Consider the following 24,554-nt stretch of genomic DNA (forward strand, 5'->3'; position numbering starts at 1 on the left):
CGATAACAGAAAGCCTCCCTCTACACAATCATGAAGTTATCTCCAACGTCGTCATTCTTAACAATAAGTTTGATATTATCAGTTGTTATTGTAAAGGGAACGAAAATACTTGGCATATCACCAAATTTAGAAAAACTATATGAAAATAATAGGGTAATCTCGACTAATAAATGGAAGTGTCTAAATAATCCCGAGATTGAAATAAATTGGGATCAAATTAATGATAATATATGTGATTGTCCTGATGGATCTGATGAACCTGGTACATTTGCTTGTAATTTGGAATCATCATCATCATCATCGTTATTTTACTGTGAGAATGATGGATTCATCCCCAGATTCATATCTAAAAGCAAAGTTATGGATGGTGTCTGTGATTGTTGTGATTGTTCAGATGAAGCATTGTTACCGTCATCAATTCCATTATCTAAGACAAGCATTTGTCCCGATTTAAAAGATGAGTTTGACAAATTACTATCTATTGAATTAGAAAACTATAGCAATAGTAAAGATAAGTTACTTAAATTATTCAAGAAGTATGACATGGATTTTACAAGTTTAGATCAAACAAAGGATATGGGAAATCAAAATGGAAATGAGAATGGCTTATTAGAAAAAGAAAAGTTGATTGCTGAATTGAACAAATTGGAAGCGGACTCGATTAGACATAACAATTTATTATCACAAGAGAAGGAAAACTATTTAAACAAGTTACAATTAAACAATCCTATATTATATGATTTTGAACAAAAGATTAATTCCAAATTATTAATTGAGTTGACGAATTCCACAATGATTCAAATAATCCAAGTTAGTAGTGCATTTAACGATATAATGAAAATTCTTGATGAGTTAACTTTATCGTATTCTAATTCCATGAATGATCGTGTCGTTAATAATAATGTTGACAAATATTTTGATTTATCACGTAGCATCCAAATGAATAAAATCAATGCGAACCCCGAAAGTGATGAAGATTTAAGAGTTCAATTCCTTAAATATTTTGAAGATGAATTACCAAATTTGATTGAGTTTAAGAAAATTGAGAATGATGTCAAATATAATGTTAATAAAGCTGCGTTTGTTAAAGGGTTAATTAGGGGTAAAGCTGAATATACTGAAACTTTATTCAATTTAATTAATCAATTTTCAGAAATTATGATTGATATTACTGAAAATTATAATGTTAATTTCCAAGATCAAGGTGTTAAAATTGCTGTGGATTCCTTTAAAAATTATTTGACTAAATATGAATCTACCTTAGGATTGAAAAGAATTGAAATGCCAAAAAATTTAGAAGATGAATTCGATAAATTAATTAACTTCCTTGAGAAAGCCCTTCCTGTTTTATTTCACTCCAACAATGATGATGATGATGATAAAAATAATGAAGCGAATGAGTATTCACATCTTTTAAACAATGGTGATGCGAATAATGGCCAAATTGTCGATACGTCCGATTTATTGTCATTGAAGAAACAAATCAAATCCCATGAAAAGAAAATCATGAAATTACAAGCGAACACCTTAAAGAAAAAAGAATTATTAGCTAAATTAGAGCAAAGGTTGATACGCAGTACTATGCATGAAGAGAAAGAGAAAGAGAAAGAAATGAATGCAATGGATCAAACTTTATTAGATATATTGAACGATTTAATGATTAAGATAGGATCCGACAAAATCATTGACACTGTATTAGATAATTATAAGTATGAAGTGACTATAAATCCAAAATTACCGGGATCAATTTTCCAATCAGAAATGAAAAATGATAAAAATGTTGTTAAGATTGGTGAATTGCAATCTGTTAAACTAGATAAAAAACTGAATTTACAAAAATATATTGAACATCTTAAGATTGTTTATCCAGAAAGTAGTCTGATATCGCATTTGATGAATGAGACAACGACGAAGAAGGGAGATTTAGAAATAGATTATTTGTTTGGAAATTTACCAGATATTAACAATGGACTTGTCTTAGAGTATGGGAATGGTCAGCAATGTTGGAATGGTCCAAAAAGATCAGCATCTCTTTTTATTAAATGTGGTACTGAATTCGAGTTGCATAATGTATATGAGGCTACTAAATGTAGGTATGTGTTTGATGCTAGTGGCCCTATAGGTTGTTATCCAAATTTTGAATACTCACCGTAAACCGGCAGCCTCCCATTAATCTTCTACGCTGCAATTAATATTGATATATACCTGAGCTAGAACATTGTATGTACGTATGTATCGTATATTCATTATAAAGCTCTGTAAAATAGACTGATATTAAAACCATTTTGTTTATAGATTTGCAAAGTAGAAATGAAAACTTATCTTACGTATATATAATAAAGTAGTAATTTCGTTATATTTGCCGGGTGCTTTTTTTCCAATGCCTGTTTAAATTTCTTATGCAATTTAACCGCCGAACCTCCAGTCGTCAGAGTTTCGAGCATTCTAATAAAGAGATGCATCTGGAAAAGATATATCTAGAGTAAATATCAAAACAAGTAACAGAGTATATCTTTTTTAATAGGTCAACAGCTATCGGTATTTACAAGTTTAGGGCATTTTAGTATTATTATTATTCTCTCTCTATCTGTCTCGCTTAATGTTAACATAATAAATACCTAGAAGAAAGATAAAACAATGTCTGGTTCCAAAACTGATAAAACCAAGTTTCTTCCTGTGAGAACTGTAAATCCAAACGATCCAGTCGTAAATAATGAAGACAGTAATAATAATAATAATAATAATAATAATAATAACAGGAGTTATACATTGATCAATGATTATTCCGCTTTAGAAATCTTTTGCGCATCAAAACGTTCTCATTCTAGTGGTAAAAATAAGACGACATCTTTATTGAAATCATTAAAACCACCTTCAATTGACACTAGGGTTGAAACAGAAACGTTATATTTTACAGATTTGAATAATAATGTATGTGGATTTGTTCAAATTTTATATTCTAATGTGATGGGAGGAATTTATAAAGGGTTTCAAATGAACTTTAAAATGTTTGAAACAAACGAATCCCAAGTAAAATTCTCCATTTGGGAATCAATTAAGATTCCTAATGTGGTTACATTTGATAAATTTAGTATTGTGAGTGATATAATTACTTTCCAGATCATACCGAATGGACCAAGATCAGAGAAGAATAATAATAAGAATAAAGGGTGTTCTTTAGGGAAATTATTGATTATTGTTAATTTACCTCATGGTGAAAACACGAGTGATCTACAAATTAATTTGAAAGTTGATTTATATCAAGGTTTCAAGATGAATCCTGATGGGACAAGTTATTTTCTTGATAAATCAATTCATCGGAATGATCAATCTCGTGAGAATGTTAAATCAAGTAGATACTTAAGGCATGTTTTTGTACCAAGAGGTATATGTGAGGGTACAATTTCATATAAGGATAAAGCAACTAATAAATCTTTTGATTTTGATTTTGAGAAGGTTCCAGTTTGTTATTTGGATGCAGTACAAGGTATGGTACCAAATAAAGCTGCAAGTAAATGGAACTTTATGACATTTCAAAGTTTAACTTATTCAATTTTATTATTAGAATATACAACGACTAGGGATTTCAAATATGGAACCGTCACGACGTGGGCAATCTCAAGAGATGAGGAAATTATTTCTATTGGTTCTCAAGTAAATAATACAAATATTGTTAAATTCAAATCAACGATTTTAGATAAGGAGACTGGATGGGAATATCCCAGTGCCATTAAATTCAATCTTTTTTTGCATGATGATGCAGACGCTAATGATAAATTTGAGGAAGATAATTTGAATCTAGTTAATAGATATGATATATTTCATGAATTACCAAGTATAGTTAAAAATATTGCCTCAGAATTTGTTCATATAAACCCATATCTATATCAATATTGTCAACGGTCCAAATTTAGAAATGAAGAAGGTATATCTATTGTTGAAAGTACTTTTATAAGTCGGTAGGTTAAATTTTCGAAATATTCGAAGATATATATAACGCTAATATTGGGGATATGATATAATATGATAAGATATGATATTTTTTATGTTATTAAGAACATAAATCTATAATCTAAATAACCCTAGAAAGTCATATGTACGTTACATTGAATATAGTATATTATAGTAATATTTATGGTCTAATTGTAATTTGATATAATTCGAAGGCAAGGAAGAAATGGAGCGATAACGACGATTTAGAAAAGTACCGTTTTTTTTGGTATCCTCTTGTGCGTTTTTCGTTTTGCTACTCCATCTTTCTTCTTTGTTTTTGCGGTTTAAGATAATATATGAAATAAATAATTAAGGAATGATATTTCTCGATTATACTTGTTTTTTGTTAACAGTGGTATGAATTACAATGTATTTTTCTTTCTGTAATGGAATAAGATGCAAATGCAGGATGTAAATGTTACTTTATAAGAGACAGTAAATGGTAGTTGGAGTGGACTTATAAAGTAGATTAACCTAGTAATTTAACAAAGAACCAAGCTGCAGCTGCAGCTACACCACCCACAGTCATCATTTCAACACCTTCACCGATCTTTCTTGGGAAAGTAGAAACATCCCCCATTGAAATTTGAGCCTTAAAATACCCAAAGAGGAATAAAGTCACAGCCATAACTATTATAGAATATATCAATCCTTGATGAACACTCGTCACAAAGAAATAAGGAAACAATGGTACAAACCCACCTATTAGATACCCACCTCCTATGGTCATTGCACTTATAAATTGTCTATTCTCAGCAGGTTCCTCTAATCCCTTCCCATATCTAACAACGAAATCTAACATAAGATCTGGATTTGATTGTAAATCTTTAATGAAAGATAATATAGTTTCTTCAGAAAAATCCGGATTAATTTGAATCAAAATATCTTCCACTTCATGATAAATTAAATTTTGATTTTCAAAAATCTTTCTACGTTCTTGTTTAACTTCAGCATGATAATAGTCAGATTCACTCTTGGCACCTAAATAACCACCAAGACCCATTGATATGGCTCCAGATATTAATTCTGCGAACCCACCCGTAATGACTAATTTAGAATCACCTAGTGAAGATAACCCTGCGGTAAGAGCGAATGGGACAGTTAAACCGTCACTTAGACCTATGATTAGATCACTTATCATTCTTGGATCTAGAGAATCGAAGATACCAACGTTTGAATCGTTATTGTTTGAAGATCTTGAAGAATCGACATCGTAGTTTAATGATTTTGTTGAGGGGCTAAGTCCTTGTTCTAAATCTGGTTGTTGACCAAGATTATTACTATTATTATTGTTGTTATCATTATTAGTGGTTATTGAACCGTATGAGGATGTATTTTGAGTTTGCTGTTGTTGAGTATTGTTCTTATTATCAGCATTTGATGAGATAACTTTCACTACTGCATTTTTTAAAGCTACGATAGACATTTGAGTTGTGTATTTCGAATTGCTTATTTGTATGATGGGAGGTCTATGGTGTATGATTTGAGTTACTGACTAGTGTCCTGGTTTTTTGTATAGTTTTTTTGTTATACAATTGTATTTTCCTCGAATGCCAGCGTGCGTATTAGCGATGCGTTTGAAACTTTTCTTATGTGAGTGAAGTTTAATTTACTGGAATGAACGAAAATATACACTGATGACAAATGCTTTGCAAGTGGAGATAATGGAACGAAAATAACGGTTTGTAATTAAAGAGTATTATACTATACGTATTTATGTCAAATGGTTTCTCCAAGTTCAGTTCAGTTCAGTTCAGTTCAGTCAAGTTTATAACCTCTGGTTTCCTGCTTACAAATTACTGTTTTGTCTGGCAATGAATGAATGAATGGGGGGATTTTAATGTGAGAGGACTGTTTTGTTTTTTCTTAGTGGAAATTTGTGATATAATTGATTGTCTTGAAGTTCAAGCCCCCACGGGCCTCATGTTGTGCGGGGATCTATTGTTTTTAACGACTTTTATGAAAATTGTGTCTTGGCTTCTCCAAGATATTCTGAGGAAAGGGAATATCCCCCACCAGTGTTTTTGCCTCCCCACCGTTAAGACCACCCCATTTCCTCGGGGGCTCTCACGGCGGCAAAAAAAGAACTGGCCCGGAGTGGCTAAGCCAATCATAATGAAGAACATTACTAATTGTAAAGACAAAGCCAGGGTAACACTTTCCAGTTCCTATTTCTCTTCTCTTTTGTGACGTTGATAATATATATACGTATATAGCATAGCTTGTTTTATAATATAGTACATACGTAGAGCCTTTAAAGACCCTTTCTTCTAAGCAGTCCTTTTAATAGGGTTAGCACTACCGTTGTGAGAGTAAGCTCTGTCTTTGTCAAAGTGTCGCTGTCGCTGTCGCTTCTATTCAGATGACAACACGTCTAGTACAATATTTAACTGCATCTGTCTTTACACTTTGGGGTCGTGCATCTATCCACTCTCACTTGTTATTTTACCTACTAATCCACTCCGAGAGAGCTCTCCTCTACCAATTCCAACACCCCTAGATATAGCTCGTGGAAATCTTGCAGCGAAAGTTCAGGGTGGAGCAATGTTCATGTAATAATCAGGTATTCGCTCACACACCATTTATTATGTGAATGTATCCTATATATTTTTATGTAGTCTATATAACCTTTCTTTAAATGGGGCGTTCATTGTTGTCACTACTCTGTAAAAATTGTCTGACTACAAAATAAATTTCAGTTTAAAAAAATGATCGTTTTTGTTTATTTTTCGATTTTTAATATTAAGTTTACTCTATTTTTTGGAAACTCTCTAATATTAAAAATTTAGTTAACGTAAAATAAATAAAAAACTGTATTTATTTGTAACAATTGTCAAAAAAATGTTAGAAGGAAAAGATTCCGGTTCAAGATTGATTAGCTATCTTAACGTTTTATTATATGACACGTATAGAGTACATAATAAAGACCAAGTAAACGAATTGAAGTGACAAATTTTCTTGGTTTTATTTTTTATCGGAGGTACCTATCTTTAAACAAAACTGAAAAGAGGAATTAGGAAAAAAAAAAGTTAGTTTCTTTGGTTGTAATAGTGTGTTAATTATAAACCATTTAATATGTAGACTAGAATATATATATATAATATATATAAAGATATATTATCTTTCATTAAATACAATTGTGATACAACTTTCATTTTAATTCAAAATGAAAATGAAAAAAAAATAATTTCAGAATAGATAACCTTCCGACCCTGCTGTTTCTAGTTTCTCTCCTTAAATCTAATTTAAAAACAGACAAATAAAAAACTACCTCTTCCATTAGCATTTCACCTGAATTCACAGAACATATCCTGTTTTTCCAATGTTATTTTTATCATTTTTTATCTCAATTAAGCTTGAGTAGTGGAAGAATATTTAGTAACAGCTCTAGTACCTTCAGAGACAGCATGTTTGGCCAATTCACCAGGTAAGATCAATCTAACAGCAGTTTGAATTTCTCTAGCTGATATGGTAGATTTCTTGTTATAAGCAGCCAATTTAGAAGCTTCTGTGGCAATTCTTTCAAAGATATCATTAACGAATGAATTTAGGATAGACATTGATTTTTGAGAAATACCTGTATCTGGATGTGTTTGCTTTAAGACTTTGTAAATGTATGAAGAATATGTTTCCTTTCTGACTTTAGTTCTCTTTTTAATACCTTCAGTGGCAGTAGAAGTTTTCTTGGCGGCTGGTTTCTTTTCAGCTGGAGCTTTAGAAGCAGCAGGTTTCTTTTCGGCTTTAGATGACATTATTATTATTATTTATGTGTGTGAGTGTGAGTGTGAGTGGACCAATGATTTATTCGGTTTATCCCTAAATGAAATGAAATTCAGTTAACGGAATATGAAAAGACGATATCATTTCTGCAATTGATCTCTTATATACATTTCATTTTTGTAACGTTATTTTTTGTTATCAACGAACGAACGATACTGTATTGACAGTTCCCAGTCAAAACCTTTGAAGTCAATAGAAAGAAAACATCTTACTTACTGTAATTAGTGTTTTTTCCCTTCGCGTGCTGAAACCTTCACGCATTCAGAGCTCCTATGTAGGTGGTTTATTATGTAGTAGGCGCGAAATTCTGGGAACAGAGGGAGGGGGAATGGTGGCGATGTGGAAAATTTCCCCATTGGGCCTTTGAGTAATTATCCATAGTTAAGAATCATGTCGCGTTCTTTTGAAATCTGATGTTCTCGCGCGTTAAAGGAATTCATAGATGGTATTCCCATTTTTTCATAGGAATGTGTGAAATTCAAGGAATGGGGCTCCCCTTCTTTTTCTGGGTGGTGGTGCTCTAAGAAAACAAAGAGGGAAGAGAGAAAAGTCTCTTAATATCATTGCAGAGAATAATATGTATGTAAATCAAACGATTAGTCCTTTATCTTCACTGATTTCCCAATCCTAAACAACACATTATTGCGATGGAAGAAGTATTTAAGAAGAGCATGAATTGGATAAGTTCATTTTCAATTTGTCTTTCTTTTTCATTCTATCCTTATTATCATCTAATAATAAAGTAATTGCTTAAGTTTTATTTTAACAAAACAAACAAATAAACAACACACATAATATATATATTCAAGATACAATGTCCGGTGGTAAAGGTGGTAAAGCAGGTTCTACAGCTAAGGCTTCTCAATCTAGATCAGCTAAAGCTGGTTTAACATTCCCAGTTGGTAGAGTTCATAGACTTTTGAGAAGAGGAAATTACGCTCAAAGAATCGGTTCCGGTGCTCCAGTCTACTTAACTGCTGTTTTAGAATATTTAGCTGCTGAAATCTTAGAGTTAGCCGGTAACGCAGCCAGAGATAATAAGAAGACTAGAATCATTCCAAGACATTTACAATTAGCCATCAGAAACGATGACGAATTAAACAAATTGTTAGGGAACGTTACTATTGCTCAAGGTGGTGTCTTACCAAATATTCATCAAAACTTGTTGCCAAAGAAGTCAGCAAAGGCTGCTAAAGCTTCTCAAGAATTATAATCTGATTGGATTTTCTTTTTGTGCATTTCAAGTGATAATATTAGTAATGACCTAGTAATGGAAAACAAACAAACAAACAAACAAACAAACAAACGTGAATTAATCTCAATGAAAACGAGAAACGATCTACATTTCTATTCTCCTTCTTCATATCTTCAAATATAGAAAGATAATGATCATTCGGGACGGTGGCTACATAACCATAACCATAACCATAATAGGTATTCCATGGAAATAAATTGTACCATATATATTTAGTTTATGTAACAGGTTTATATAATAATACAAAAATTATAAAAAACTTAAAAAATAAGAAGAACAATTCGCCTCTCTTCCACTTCAATAGATTTTAGTTGTATTATATAAAAATTACAATTTAGAGATATTCGATTACAATGCCTCAGATGCTATCGCTGTCACTGTCGCCTTTAACTTTTAAAGTCGCGGAACAATAATCCGAAATCCATAGTTGCAGTTGAAAAAATTTCCAATGAATCGAATTATCCGTAGACCGACCGATGGATAGGTTGAGAGATGGTCCCTTTGACGAATTGTTTTTTGTTCCTGCGGAAAAACGAACAAACAAGACGACATCCTCGACGCGAAGGAAGAAAGAACAAAGACGGACAGCGGGACGGACAGCAGGCCGGGCGGACGGGCGGGCGGGTGAGCCGGGCAGGCGCTGCCGTCAAAGTTTAGGCTTCGGTCATAGAATAAGTCGTCGAGTTATATATATATATATATATATATATATATATATATATGTATATACATGTACATAAACTTCCATATTGTGAAAACTAATTCGTCTTTCAATATAGTTTTTAAATAACCTTATATACAACAAAAGCAATCGAGCAAAACAACGTAACAAAATATGTCTACTTCATCTCTAAGAATCGTCTTGATTGGCCCACCAGGTGCCGGTAAAGGTACCCAAGCACCAAAATTAGTTGAAAAATACAACGCTGCCCATTTATCCACCGGTGACATGTTGAGATCTCAAATTGCCAAGGGTTCTGAACTAGGTTTAGAAGCCAAGAAAATCATGGATAAAGGTGGTTTAGTCTCTGATGAAATCATGGTCAACATGATCAAAGATGAATTGACTAATAATCCAGCTTGTAAGAATGGGTTCATCTTGGATGGGTTCCCAAGAACTATCCCACAAGCTGAAAAATTAGATCAAATGTTGGCTGAACAAGGTACTCCTTTACAAAGAGCTGTAGAACTAAAAGTTGATGATGATTTGTTAGTCTCAAGAATCACTGGAAGATTGATCCATCCTGCTTCTGGGAGATCTTATCATAAATTGTTTAATCCACCAAAGGTTGATATGATTGATGATATCACTGGTGAACCTTTGATTCAAAGATCTGACGATAATGAAGACGCTTTGAAGAAAAGATTGGCTGGTTATCATGCTCAAACTGAACCAATTGTCGATTTCTATAAGAAGAGCGGTATTTGGTCAGGTGTTGATGCTTCTCAACCACCTGCTACAGTTTGGGATGAAATTTTGAAAGCTTTGAACTAATTCACTCTCATCAAAGCAATAGAATAGAAGGAAAAAAAGAATAAAATAGATCTTATGATAAACGATTACCAAAAATTAAATAAATAAAATAATTAATTACTACATATAATTATAATTCAATTAATTTCATGAACTAGAAGCAATACTTTACATAGATCAGCTGCAGGAGAGAGGAAGTCAAATTTAATCGGTTTCTTGGTTTGTTTGTTTGAAACACTAACCGAACAGCGATTATTGTTTTTCAAAGAATCTGAATGATGTTCCGATGCCAAATTACCCAAAAGTGAAACAGTTTGGCGGTATCATTTTTGTCCGATGTGGTTCACTTCATGAACCTTTTCATGAAAAAGTTTCTCAATAGCCTATGCCAGTTAATTCCAGCAACTATTGAAAAGATAGAGAATATAGCCAACATTGGGATCAACACTCCGTTTGCCAATGAATTCAAAAAGGTGGTCGGGAAATTACCTCCACAAGCGAATGAGACAACATAGTTTTCCTCGTTTGAGATGATTGCTGCGTTTGAAGAGATGTGGCCAAAGATGTTGATCTTCTTTAATACGAAGGTGGAGTTTATTCCAAAGAATAAAAAAGCGTCCTTTGATTTCACTGACAGAGAAATAGGATCTATCAAAATTATCAGTCATTTTGTGAAGCCATTTCATAAGTATTATTACAATTCACAAGGTGATAATACTGAGTACATGCTATGGGCCTTCCATCATTATTATCTATTGGCTTCATTATTTCAGGACCTTAATGATTCCTTATTGAATGGGAAATTTGATACCAAATTTGGAAGGAGGTAAGAGAAAAATTTGGCGATTTGGATGAAGAAGATATGGCCATCTTCATGGCAACTAAGCTCATGAGAGAGAAATTCAATGAATATTTTGAATATCTCTTGGATTCCGATTGAATGTTGGTAGGCGACTTCTTGGCACCATAGTCGAACTTATCTATGACCTCGCATTACTTCAAAAAAGACGTTGGAAGAGGAATGAACCGAAGAAGAAAACATTTCAGTTTATTTCCAAAATCGTTGGAGTGAAGAAGGTGAAAATATAGTCCGGTCAACTGTTTCAGTTATAACATCATTCGATTCAACTTCTGACAACCGTTTTACTGATGAGATAAGTGGATATTTGAAGGAGTCAAAAATCAAGAGACCGACACTAATCAAAGAAGCAGCCACTCTTTGCTCTCAATATTGGATAGGGATGAGAAATGAATACTTCAATCTCTGTGAATTAGCACTAGGTTTTCTTTATTCGAAAGCATCCGGTGGAGTTTATTCCCTTTAATCTTTCAACCTGTCTCTTTGATTCCCCAATTACAAATCTACTACAAGGCAACTATGACATTGCGAATGGGTGCAATGAATTTGTAATTTATAATGAAACAATTTGCCTGCCTGCATAATATGAGGGATCGTTATGGGACGTATGTTCTTCAGATAATACTTAATGTATTATTCCCAACAGTGCGTACATTTTTTTTCATGTAAACGTAAAATAATCTTATGCCGTTAAATATGTTTCCATTTGTTCTGCAACCATCAACTTGCTGCCTCTTTGTACCAAAGCTTGGATTGTTAAAGATCTTGCCAAATGTTTAGCTCATCCCTTTTCTGTCTTTTGAGATGTTGGATTTTTTCACTCTCGCAGTTTAGGCGACAAATATGTAAACAAACTAAAACAGACAAACAAAACAAACAAACAAACAGTTGCCGTTAATTATCTAGACTAAACGTATGTAATTACAACTCGATTCACTGAAAGGTATCAAGAAATAAGACTGACGACTCTAGCTAAGTTTCTACCCTTTCCCTTTACTGTTATCAGGGACTTCAAAAGAACTGAAAGAAGAACAGTGCCAATAAAGTAACATTAAGTAAAAAAAGCTACTGTATTCCTCTTCTCATCGATATAAGCATTTTACGAAAACAACAATTATCTACATCTTACAACTACAGAACCAGCATATGGATAATCACTATTAGGAATCACAATTAAATATGACAAATCTTTCTAAGTCATCGAATGAATCTACGCCTTCTAAAGATAGGCCAGATAAGGGAAACCATGAACAATTAAATTCACCAAACATTCCATTAATGAAATATACCAACAAAAAGAATAGCAAAGCAAAAAAATCTCAACAATCGAGTGGGCCGTCATACATTTTGCAAAAAAAAGCTGAGCTTGTACGAAAGAAGGCCTTGTTATCTAATGTCATTAGGGCACATCCAGAAAAGCAAAATCCAGCTAATTTTAAAATAGATCGTCCATCACAACTTACAAACGTGAGCGATAGTGGATTACTATCGCTCCTCAGATCAAAAACTGCATTTGGTAAAGCTATCAGAAATGACTTGATAGAAACACCAAAAAGAAAAGTGCCTCTTCTTGTAACTGGGAAACAAAGTAAAAGTGTAGAACATAGGAGATATATCAATAAACCTAACATAGTCAGATCTTCCTCCACAATCGATGCTCATAATGATAGAATAACACCACTTCCAAAACTACTAGTAGTAGATAAGACATCCGAAAATAACGAAACTACTGAAAAAAATAATAATACTAAAAGCCCAACTTCTAAAGGTGATGAAAACGAAACAAAAGAAACACCTCTTAATCCAGTTCCCTTTCAGAGAGGTCCTACTTCATTTTTATCAAATGTAAGAAATATGATACGAAATAATAAGAGCAGTGCAGATCATTCTCATCCTTCGACAGCAAAGCCAAAAGTAATTACTTCAAAAACGCCATTAAAAATTGTTCCTGCAGTACCTGACGTATTTTCAGGAAGTCCGAAAGCATCCGAGAATGGATCATCAGATTCGTCTGATATTAGTGCCGAAGTGAATACGGCATTAAATAGTCTTTCCCTCATACCGACTAATACCAAAAAAGATGTCGGCGACGAAAGAACTATATCTTCTGAAGAGCTAGAAACAGTATTGCCAAAACATTCAAATGTAGATGAGGTAGATTCTAGCAACGAGAGAGCTAAGGATGATGTAACTAGTTCCGATATGCCTACAAATATTTCGACACCTTCTAAAATAACGTCAGAACAAGAAGAAGGAACTGAAAATAAGAATAAGGTATCAAATGCGCAAATAGTCAGTAATTTACCTAAAATTCCACCAACGAACGGATTGCTTCCACAAGTTGATACAACAGCTTCTAACATCCCTTCAATTTCGGCACCTGATAAAAAAACAGCAACAATTCAAGAAGATATTGAACATGAAGATAAAGTGTCAAAAGAATCAATAATTACTCAATCAGCTAAAAATATATCGGAAAATGAGTCTGCTTCACACATTGCTGATGTATCTGGCATGCCCCTTACAGATGAAAATACCATTGATGAAGTGAGCCCAAGTTCTACTTTACCCAACTCTCCAGCATCAGATACACTCGAGATACCTATCATATCATCTAAACTAGATGATACCGATCACGTCGTTGAAGGTAAGACAGATGCGTTGAGCAGCGGTAAAGATGAAGGAAATACACTGGAAAGTAGCTCTAACAAGTTTCTTTCTCAAAATATCACGACAAAACAAAATAATGTGGAAGCACTCACACCTAGTAATGAAGCAAATATTGATAAACAAGTACAGGATGAAGGTTACAAACATGGTGTAAATGCAAACAAACATTCCTCAGGCACTGCTAAAGAAAATGCTGTTGCAAATATAAACATACCGCCTGCTACTAACACTTTCGATAAGACTAAAACAAAGAATATTATTCCGCATAAGGCTATCCAATCTAAAGCAAACTTCGAGAGAGTAGTAGCAGAGTCTAGCCTTCGATCTCGTCTCACTGAACTAGTTAAAGAAGTTGACCTTGAAGAAAGAACAACGAAAGAAAAAGATGAACAACCGCACGTTTCTAATTTCACTGGTGGCCTATTATTTTCCAATCCTGGCTCTGTGGCGCCACCCAAGTCGGCTGCTGATAGAAATAGCGGTGGCGTGATAACTGCATCTGAAAAGCATGAATTCACTCAAGCTCCTGAACATAAGGGTTCACTTCAAAACCAAGATGCACCAGCTATACCGACAAATCTAAGTTCTGTGAAACCTAGTATTAAATATTCTAATGTTCAGGCATCAGTTTCAACTCCGAAGAATACGAATTTACCTATTTTGCCTTTTAAACATAGCGACGTAATTCTTCCAGCTCCCATTTTAACTGTTCAAACTGATAGACGAAAGGATGTAGAAATCTCTGCGGAACCGAGTGTGGATGTGGATATGACTGTAGAGAACGTTATGAACCGTTCCCAAACCAAAGCTTCCTTACCAATTCTCCAAAATAAAAACTCACTTACTCTGCCGTTTAACTTTTCTGAGGAAATATCTCCAAATCCAATTCCGACTGCAGAACTTGATAGTGGAAACCATATCGGAAGAGAGGGCGAACAGGATACAAGGTCCAGAGTAAAAACCCAGACTAATATGCCTTTATTTGTACAAAATAAAACCAACTCGACTAAATTAGGAACTACAAATTCAAGTATGAAGACAGTTGAATCAAAGGAAGAAGTTGGTTCAAAGTCGAAACTTAATGCAATGGAGAGGAAAAGAAACAATGATGATATTTTAGAATCGACTAAATCGAAATGGAGTAAAGTATTATGGGAAGAACCAGAGTCCACTTCATCACAAAAGAATGCACTATTACAACTGTTCTCCAATGTTTACAATTCTTCAGTAGCAAGCACTTCAAAAACAAAATCATTGGCATCGGTTCTGAATAAATTTACAAATAAGAGCACTAACACTGCTGCTACAAAAAGTAATAATAATGAGGGAAATACTTCATTTATCAAAGAGAATAATACCATATTTCCATCAACCCCAAAACCTCATCGTCTAAAAGGCTCAATTATTTCTTATTCAGGATCAGATGTTCCCAAACTTGAACCGATATCACCTGTTACTACGGATTTTAGTACAGCAAAAATGGAAATTATCTATATTCCTGATGGAGCTGAGGAGGAAGCAATGAAGCATGGATCCAATAAAGGCTCGACAGACGTTTCCAGCGACTCCTCTGATGATTTCGATGATATTGAAATCCTAGATTATATTAAAAATTCGTCTCCGGTAAAAGGGAAAACATTTGAAGCTGAACTGGCTGCTTCACAAGAAGCTCCTGCTGCCATCGATCCTTACACAGAAAGAAAGATGCATGATAGAATACTGGCAATTGGTGTAATGGAAAAATTAGCAGCTAAAACAGTCTATGACAAGAATTCAATTTCTGATCTAATTGAATGTGGAGTGGTAAAGCATGTACCATTCGTTGATGATCCAAAATCCAGTGTGACGAATAATATCTGTTCGTATAACAATTACGAAACTTCACATGCTTTTTTCTATCAACAGCTCCATAAAAGGGATAAGCTTGAATATATTCCTATTGATATTCCTATAAGTGAAGAGTATAGGAAGTCGCACCCAGTTTTGAAGTTGGAGGACCTTAGAAATCATAAATTAGATGCACTAACAAAGGTAGCAAGACCTACCAGTGCTTCCAATTCCAGTGTTCAAGCAGATAAAAGTTCTAGAGGTATATGGAGGAATGAATGGAGGGAAACCTTGAAGAACGCCACCGTTTATATGGATCCCACTTATCCAAATAATATTACAGATTCAGAGAAGCGCACTGTCGATGAAGAATTTGATAAAATTAGAAGTATATTTGAAACTGAATTTCATGTTCAATTTCTAGCGGCTTTTACTACCCCAGCTCCGAACATCGTCGTCATCAAGGGATCACCAAAAGATTTCGGTGATGAAGAGCATTTTAAAAGATATGAGAAAACTGTTAGAGAATCTCCTGTTGGTAGAAAATTAAGAATTTGGTCAACCGAGAAAACTTTACGTTTTTTTGGTAATATGAATATCGATTTTGAGAAATTGAAATTCCCAACTACAATGAATGCGGAAGGTGTTCCAAAACATGATGTAACTAATGTATCGGAATCCAGTGAAGAAGCAGAAAATGAGATTGATGAAGGTTCTCCTGACTTTAGAAACTATCCATCAAGTAGTATAGGCCTATTAGATCACACCATCAAACCTAAGGAAGTTATCAAAGAGGAGTCCCTTAAAGGGAATATTTATCCTAGCGAAGGTGTTGTAACCGCTATTAGAGAAATACCGCAACCGATATATCAAAATGTACAAGGGCCAGCTGTTATTTCGATTAAAGATGAAAGTAGGCATAAGAAAGTGCAACATGAGCAAACTCGTGAGGAGGATATGCTTGTCTACTTCGAGGGCTTGATCGAGAACCTCTCTAAGAATATGGAGAGCAGAAACCAAGAAATCCTTAAATCTCAAGAGATTATTAAATCGTTATCTGGATTAGTTATGGACAATGAAGTTAAATTGATATCACAAACCGCTGAAGTAAAGAGAGTAGAAAAAATTGCTGAAGAAAATGAAAAAGAACTCAGAAGATATAAGCACCTTTTGAAAAAAAGGGATCATAAAGTTAAGAAACTTACAAAGAGACTTATTTCTATGCAACTGAGCACAGAAACCCATCAGAAAACAGACAAAAAACTTAAGAAACTATTGAGAAAACTTGCTCAAAAGGAGCGACAAATTAAACAATTAGAAAAGAAGTGCTCAAACAGCGAAGTTAATAGTAATCCGAAGAAAAGCTCGAAAAAAGATTTGAAAAGAGGTTTTAAGAAAGATTTAAAGAAACCGAAAAATAAGCCAACATTTTTATACAATCTCGAAACTTCGCTTCAAAAATCCAAGATGGTAGGGGACATTTCTCCTATTATGCAACCTGTTTATTTCAGTGACACTATCGAACAAGATGGGGCGGAAATTCCACACAGAGAAGTAAGAAAAATTCAGCATGCCTATGAATGATCAGATTTTCGTCAGTCATACATGATAATTCTCCAATATTTATATTTACTTTATTAATCTATTTATAGGCTTATTGGTTGTTTTAACTCACCAATAATTTGTAACTTTAATATTATTTTTAATCAATTATCCCATTTTGTATCTTACTATAAAGTATCATGTAATTTCTAACTGACTAAGACTTAACGCAAGGATTACAGCCTTCAAATTTACACTTCGCCGCACTGTGTTTTCTTAATGGGAGCAAGGAATCAAACCTCCACCATTCTAGTTTATGTAGATCAGAATCCAAATTAGAATTGCATTACTGTGTCGCATCAACTATCAACTGTCCAAATATTTTCGCGGTAGGATTCAAAAGAAAAACTACGGCGGCGTCAGCAACACAAATAAAACTTAAAAATGTGACGAACAAATTCTTGAAAATAATCGATGGGGCCAGAGCTAACATAAATAAAGATTGGAGATCTCCGGACTGGTAACTGTCTACCACAAGGTGCTTCCAACAGGTTAATATCACTACCAGGAATTAGCCCTATTTGTTAGAATGGACAATAGCGGCAAAGCTGTAAGTGACGCGACCTCCGATGCACAAAAAGGAATCAATACTCTAGGAACTCGAATAGCAAACATTGCAAACAACGTCGAATCGACTAAATCATCAGCAGTTGATAACAACAAGATCGAGGAAAGTCGAGATGAACGAACAGATCCAACTGATGGCCCTTCGCTTAAAATACAAAAATTAAATAACGATGTAAATACCAATCAGGAGCAAAAATCCACGATATCTACAACAGCATTGACGAATTCACCTTCAGATACCGCAGGTGAAACGATTAAGTCCGATGCTACGGAACAGCCTGTCAAATTTACTCCAAAACCCAGTGTTACAAAACTATCTGATATTTTTAAAACAAGGAGACTAAAAAGGCAGTTCACGCCCAAGTCTCAAGAATCCGTAGCAAAGGATTCGCCCACTGTAGCTCTACCCGAAGAAATTAGTTCAAATGGAAATCAACTGCTATCTACGTCGACTACAGCTGCAATTGAAAAGCCAGCTAAAGCGATTGAAGAAGTAATAAATAAAGTGCCCAAAGAGCCATCTGATAAAGCAGTAGCATCCACACCTACTCCGATAAATGAACCAATCGAAAAACCAGCTGTCACAGAAGTAAATAACGAAGTGGTCGAGGAACTTAGCAAAGGTACTATACCGTCCACTGGTGCTCTAGTAGTTCCGGGTACCAAAGAATCAGTTGATCCTATTAAAGACGTAACAGGATTGACTCAAGAAAATAAAAAAAATCTAGTTATACCCCGAAAAGTTTATGATAAATCTCCCACCAAACAGTCAAATGTGTTTCTTCCCAGAAGAGTCATTACGTTGAAAGCCCTTTTCCGTGATAAAAAAGCACGTCTAGATCCTACTAAGGAAGAACTAACAGTCAACTTGCCAAATATACAGCAAGTAAAAGCGCCAGCTACACCATCAAAGTCGATCCAAACAGCATCACTAACCCTAGAACAGTCATCGACGAGAGTCACAAGAAATGAAACAAGTCAATCTCCATCTTCAGGTCAATCACACCAAAGAGAGTCTTCGGGCGGTACAGTATCATCATCGTATAAAGGAGAAACCGGTAGGGTAGGATCGCCGAAATGTGCTCCAACCCATATCAACGAGTCTTCGCAAAGCAAGCCAAATGCTGCCTCTCTACCTACTTTGCCTATTCAACATATAGCAGCAGAGTCTCCAACGCGTGGGGCTTCTAAACCCACTGAGCACCATAGTAAAAGGAATGCCTTAAGCATGGCGACGCAAGAGAAAGCTATTGCTTTACAAAAGGAACATGACGAGTGGGAAAAGAAAAATATGGGATTAAAAGCATACTTGGACACCATTGCAACTCGTAAGAACGCTTCCAGTGCTATTATTAACACAGGATCAGCTTCTCAATCATCAACAACATCGCACTACTCAGGATCAAGAGAAAGGGATATTACCTCGGAATATAATACTGATATCAATACAAGATATAGACAAAAAAGAGACCGCAAAGAGAGTAGAGAAAATGTTACATCTGCACTGAAGGAGAAATATTGGCCAAGTCCTTATTCTCCTATAAGGCGTAGACGTTCCTCAGCCAGTAATACATCCCAATCGGATCCTTCTGTTACATCCAAAAATACCCGAAGTATCAGAGGAAAGTCTAGTACGTTATTGAAAGAAACATTCGATCCTCCCGAATCACATTCATCTGAACAACAGAAGCAAAATTTCGATACTGTAGATAATATCAATGTACCGAAACCTGCCGAAGTTAAGCAACAGACTCAAAAGCAGAGTCTGAACACAAAAAATGAAAAAACTAAGAAAATCACATGTACAAATGGACCGGCTGGTCCAGCTGGCGAAAAGAGTGATATTGATAAAGCTTTAACAAAATCAGACATGAAGAGGAAAATGAAGAAGGTTGATGAAGTTACTACAAATGCAGTGGCTGAGAAAAAACAAGATTCATCTATTAAGGAGCCGATGGCAAAACCTTGTAAAATTATCAAGAAGAAAAATGTAGAAAACCTGAAGGGGAAAGAAAAAAAGGGTATAAGTTTAGCGAAACAACTAGCACAATCTGAGAACGCTGTTAATAAGACCAAGGAATCCAAATCTGTGGTGAATGCGGATGAAGAGGACGATATGGAAAATCAGAATTTATCTTCATTTGCTATTAAATCCAAAGGTAAAAACACTCCGACGACAAGTAGACAACCTACTCCTTTAGTATCGGTTCGAGAAAATGAACACTCACAGTTGTTGGCAATGACAGATGAACTTATAAAATACGAGTTGAAATTCACCAGTTTACATGGTAGGATGCAACATCTGAAAAGAGAAAATAGGGAGCTGCAAAAGGTATATAATATGTTATGTGATGAAATGGAAACTTTACTATCATCGTCAACTAATAATCAAACTGTCTCTACCGGTCTATCTAGTGTTGCTATAACTATTCCAGAGGCCTCAACAGAAATTGTTGCCCCAGGGAAGCCTGAGGTTACGGATGTTTCAGTTCTCGACCAAGACGTTACCACCAGTGAGAAAGATGAGCAACATGCCATAGAAATTGATATCTTGAAGCAAGAAATCCATGAATTAAAGACATCGAAAGATAGGGGAAGTGTTATTTTGAGGTCGGAGCTTGGGTCATTGGAGAGCTCAATTCTTGAAAGGCTGAATGAATACCAGAAATTACAAAAGAACGTTCAAGAAGAACAAAAAATATTATCAAATGTTTCAGCTATTGAAGACCTTCATCTAACGCAAGAAAGTCCGTTTGTTCGTGGACTCAAGGAAAAACTCATAAAAAAACATAACGAACTAATAAATGTTCGTATGATGATGGAGCAACAGATCGATAACCTTAAAATAAGTTTAGCTAGAGAGAAAGATACTCAGGAGATACTTAAGGAACAAATTGAAGAAGGGAAAAAACAAATATTTAGTGCAGCGAATTATTTTAACAAAGCCAATGCTCGACTTTCCAAATATAGAGAAGAATCTAAAACCCAACAGGAACAAATCGAGTATTATAAAGCACGCTTGGCTAATAATGAAAAAGCAGCGGACATTTCTGTAGAACTTGAGAACTATAGGAAACAAAATAGTGACTTGGCTGCTAAATTTACAAACCTTTTTAAGGTCTACGAGGCGCTATATTCGTCATTCGAAATGCAAAAGAAAGATATATTAATACTGAAGGGTGAAGTAGAAAAAGAGAAAACCCAATCGCAACATTTTCAAACAATTATTCGTCAACAGGCAAATGAATTGGAAGCAAGGAATCATGTGAATATAACTGCAAGCCCTGAAGATATTAAGTGGAAAAAAAGATATGAAGAATTACAGGAGATTAGAAAAGCAGATAAAAGAGAATTTCAGGCACAACTTACAAACGTACACAAGAGTTACTACGCACTGCTATCTGATAGAGAGAAAGCTTATAAATTTGTAATCGATGATTTAAAAAGGAAAGCAAGCCTACTAGATTCTCCCTCGATTTCTGATGAAGCGAAGGATTCGGCTGAAAATCCAGAAACTAAAAATGAATTAAACCCGGAGATGGTGGAAAATGGCTTAACATCAACCATTTAATCAAACAGGAAGAATTCGAACCATACTAAAACAATTCCATTTTCTGCTATGGCGAACATTAATTTGTCAACAGATACGCACTTGAGAGTATCTAGAAAAATGTATTTGTGAAAGCTGCAGTAGTTCTGCGCTAAATATTCTGAAGGGGATACTCTATATATATTACGTTTCAATGATATTCATTCTTAAGGATGCACTAGATTTTTCTATCTCTTTGTATATATATATATTCTTGGTTTATGGGTCCAACGACCCGTAGTTTATAAGACAAGTTAACTACTTTCAAAAAAAAAAAAAGTAAATAGTTTTTGTTTCAATGTAATACAACAAGCATAATGTTCCCATTATTGTCTCGTCTATAGATTAAATAAAAGTATATAATGTTTACCAACAATTAGGACGATTCAATTACTATCTACTGAGCATTGTTATTATTTTTCATGGTTTCATAATAACAGGTGGCATGGTACTTTTTACCTGCTACTTCCATTGTATTTCTCCATACCCATTCACCAAGATCGTCATCATAAATAGCGTTAACAGATTCTTTACAAATAGAACATTGGAATGTCATATCTTGAGTCGATTCTGGGACAATGACGAATTTCTTTTCCAAATCAGTTTCACCAAGGGATACGCCCATTGAACTAAATGCATATGGTGCATTACTACTACCGTTATTATTCGTACTGTTTGAATTCAATAAGTTGACCATATTTGAAAGTTGAGTATTACCGTTATTTTCTCCTGGTATATTTGCTTGTGAATGAATGTCAATATTAGCTGTTGTCTTTTGAAATTTATCCTGTTGTTTGTTAGAGGAACTCTTCAATGAAACGATTTCATCATCATTAAATTTAACCCATTGAGTATCATGCAAATACCAATTTCTTGATTGAATATTTTTGGCAGTAGAGGTGGTCGTTGCCCCCCCTGTAGTATTACTAGTTGCTGTCGTTCCTTTAATTCTCTTGTTGATTCTGAAATGCCAATCGAGGTGATAACTTTGTGATCTTTTCTCTTCGTTTGAATTACCGAATCTTTTACCACATGTACTACATTTATTTGGTTTAGCTCTATATAAGAGGTGAACAAGGTTATTTTTCACAATTTGATTATTTTCGTTTGTTATATTTGATTGATTAAATTGCAAAGTTGGGGTATTTAAAATATTGACATTACTTGAAGCAAAAAATGCCTTACAATCATTTAAAACGTTTTGTAGTAATGGTATTGACGGAAGGTTATTATTGTGTGATGAACCATCTAACTCATTATTTAATCCATTTTTGTTATTTTGTTCTGATAGCTTATCATAAAGTGTTACGATTGAATTTTTTGGTGGTGTGAAAATCAAACCTACATGATTCAATGATTTATACAATTCTTCTAGACGTGCTATCTTATTTGTGTTCTGTAGATCAGTAAAACTTTTAGGAGCCACAATTTTAGAGATGTTTCCAAACAAAGACGAAGTAAGACCACTTTCCGACGGTATCGGTACTGGTAAGGAATTCGAGTCTGCATTATTATTATTTGGATCATTACTACCTGTCATTGAAAGTAAGTTTGGAGTTGGACTATTTGTTGTATTTGTGGATGTCGCGGTTGAACCTGGAGGCAGAGACAAATTAGGTTGCGGCGTAGAGCCTTGTTGTTGTTGTCTTGATCGTTCTTGAAGGACTTGTTGATCTTGTGCAAAAACTTGTCTCAATTGTAATTGAACTTGTTTTAAAGCTTCTACTGTTAATTTCCCTTTTTGTAATTCTTGTTTCAATTGTGCTAAGACTAACAATTTTGTCTGTAATTTTTGATCATCTGGTTGATCTTTCAATCTTTCATTCGTTATTGCAGTTAATTTATCAATTTCCCTTAATAATAGTGGAACAGTTGGAGTTGGTAACATTGACTCGAAGTTTTTCTTATGTAATGAACTTGCCTTAATTAAGAAATTTTCAATTTTATCTAGAGCATTTTTTTCGAATAGTGGTGCTGATCCACCTATAGATTCATTTGGAGTTAACCATAATTTGAATAAAGTGATCATTTTGGTTCTTGTTACGTTGTCGACTAACAAGTAGGTCTTTTTGTATAATGAGAATAAATTTCTACTGAAATAAATTGTGTATGGACTACCAGTGTTTTTACAAACGGAATCTAGAACATAGAAGGCGTATAATTTTTGCTTTGGTATACATTTTTCTATTCTTGATTCGATGGCATCGACAAAATATTGAGCGCATGAGATATTTTCTTCAGCAATTTTCGTTAGAGTGGTGATTATTGGTCTTGAATTAAATGTCAATTCTTCCAAAATACTATTGAAGTCTTTGACTATAATTTCTGTATCCTTGTCCATTTTTGCGATTGATAAGAAAGGGTACAGTACACTTTTAGTCTCTTAATATTATTTGCTTTACCTAATCTGAATGGCAGATGAGCTAATAGATAGATTTATAGGGAAAAAGACAAAAGAAAAAAACCGGCCTAGAAACAATAAATTTTTGTATACGGTGCAGGCTGGGTCCAAGATGCTGGAATTTGGGTGGAGCTATTGAAGAGATAAGAAACGGATCTAAGTCGTTAGAAGTTTGTTTCTATATAGAAATACACTCACACGCTCTCTTTTTCTCTTCTAGTCTAATAAATGTACTATAATATACGTTCTATATTATTTCACAAATTTCCAGAACATCTAGACACCATCAACAACCCTAATTATATGGTAATTTAGGGTATACTAACAATATTACCTATACATGCCCTAAATACAATACAATGAGATGGAATCTATCTATCTAATCTACTTTGATAGATTCCACCTTTTTGAAGAACATAAAGAATAGAATATATAGTTCCAATTTGAATCACAGTTATAAGTATTTTCCCTTTAAACTGAGACTATTTTGACTTCAAAAACAAAAAAAAGGGAACAGCACTACAACCAAAAAGTGTA

General features: G+C 34.3%; 9 protein-coding genes across 9 annotated transcripts; 6 read left to right on the forward strand and 3 right to left on the reverse strand.

Moving 5' to 3' along the window:
- Positions 1-30: 30 nt before the first annotated feature.
- Positions 31-2,154, forward strand: GTB1 (Gtb1p; the record flags this gene model as incomplete). Its single annotated transcript, XM_003669344.1, has 1 exon — positions 31-2,154. The coding sequence occupies one exon, from the start codon at positions 31-33 to the stop codon at positions 2,152-2,154; it is 2,124 nt and encodes a 707-aa protein (XP_003669392.1).
- Positions 2,155-2,637: 483 nt separating this feature from the next.
- NDAI0C04910 (uncharacterized protein) lies at positions 2,638-3,963 on the forward strand (the record flags this gene model as incomplete). The annotated part of the gene is made up of 1 exon (XM_003669345.1): positions 2,638-3,963. The coding sequence occupies one exon, from the start codon at positions 2,638-2,640 to the stop codon at positions 3,961-3,963; it is 1,326 nt and encodes a 441-aa protein (XP_003669393.1).
- Positions 3,964-4,462: 499 nt separating this feature from the next.
- CCC1 (Ccc1p) lies at positions 4,463-5,419 on the reverse strand (the record flags this gene model as incomplete). The annotated part of the gene is made up of 1 exon (XM_003669346.1): positions 4,463-5,419. The coding sequence occupies one exon, from the start codon at positions 5,417-5,419 to the stop codon at positions 4,463-4,465; it is 957 nt and encodes a 318-aa protein (XP_003669394.1).
- Positions 5,420-7,343: 1,924 nt separating this feature from the next.
- On the reverse strand, positions 7,344-7,745 carry HTB1 (histone H2B; the record flags this gene model as incomplete). Its single annotated transcript, XM_003669347.1, has 1 exon — positions 7,344-7,745. The coding sequence occupies one exon, from the start codon at positions 7,743-7,745 to the stop codon at positions 7,344-7,346; it is 402 nt and encodes a 133-aa protein (XP_003669395.1).
- An 842-nt stretch (positions 7,746-8,587) lies between these two features.
- HTA1 (histone H2A) lies at positions 8,588-8,986 on the forward strand (the record flags this gene model as incomplete). The annotated part of the gene is made up of 1 exon (XM_003669348.1): positions 8,588-8,986. The coding sequence occupies one exon, from the start codon at positions 8,588-8,590 to the stop codon at positions 8,984-8,986; it is 399 nt and encodes a 132-aa protein (XP_003669396.1).
- Positions 8,987-9,863: 877 nt separating this feature from the next.
- ADK1 (adenylate kinase ADK1) lies at positions 9,864-10,523 on the forward strand (the record flags this gene model as incomplete). Its single annotated transcript, XM_003669349.1, has 1 exon — positions 9,864-10,523. One exon carries the CDS (start codon positions 9,864-9,866, stop codon positions 10,521-10,523), a length of 660 nt encoding a protein of 219 aa, XP_003669397.1.
- Positions 10,524-12,540: 2,017 nt separating this feature from the next.
- On the forward strand, positions 12,541-17,442 carry SIR4 (chromatin-silencing protein SIR4; the record flags this gene model as incomplete). The annotated part of the gene is made up of 1 exon (XM_003669350.1): positions 12,541-17,442. One exon carries the CDS (start codon positions 12,541-12,543, stop codon positions 17,440-17,442), a length of 4,902 nt encoding a protein of 1,633 aa, XP_003669398.1.
- Positions 17,443-17,989: 547 nt separating this feature from the next.
- Positions 17,990-21,598, forward strand: NDAI0C04970 (uncharacterized protein; the record flags this gene model as incomplete). The annotated part of the gene is made up of 1 exon (XM_003669351.1): positions 17,990-21,598. One exon carries the CDS (start codon positions 17,990-17,992, stop codon positions 21,596-21,598), a length of 3,609 nt encoding a protein of 1,202 aa, XP_003669399.1.
- Positions 21,599-22,013: 415 nt separating this feature from the next.
- Positions 22,014-23,957, reverse strand: PCF11 (Pcf11p; the record flags this gene model as incomplete). The annotated part of the gene is made up of 1 exon (XM_003669352.1): positions 22,014-23,957. The coding sequence occupies one exon, from the start codon at positions 23,955-23,957 to the stop codon at positions 22,014-22,016; it is 1,944 nt and encodes a 647-aa protein (XP_003669400.1).
- Between the last annotated feature and the right edge of the window lie 597 nt (positions 23,958-24,554).

This window comes from Naumovozyma dairenensis, chromosome 3, assembly GCF_000227115.2.
Source record: "Naumovozyma dairenensis CBS 421 chromosome 3, complete genome".
NCBI lineage: Eukaryota > Fungi > Ascomycota > Saccharomycetes > Saccharomycetales > Saccharomycetaceae > Naumovozyma > Naumovozyma dairenensis.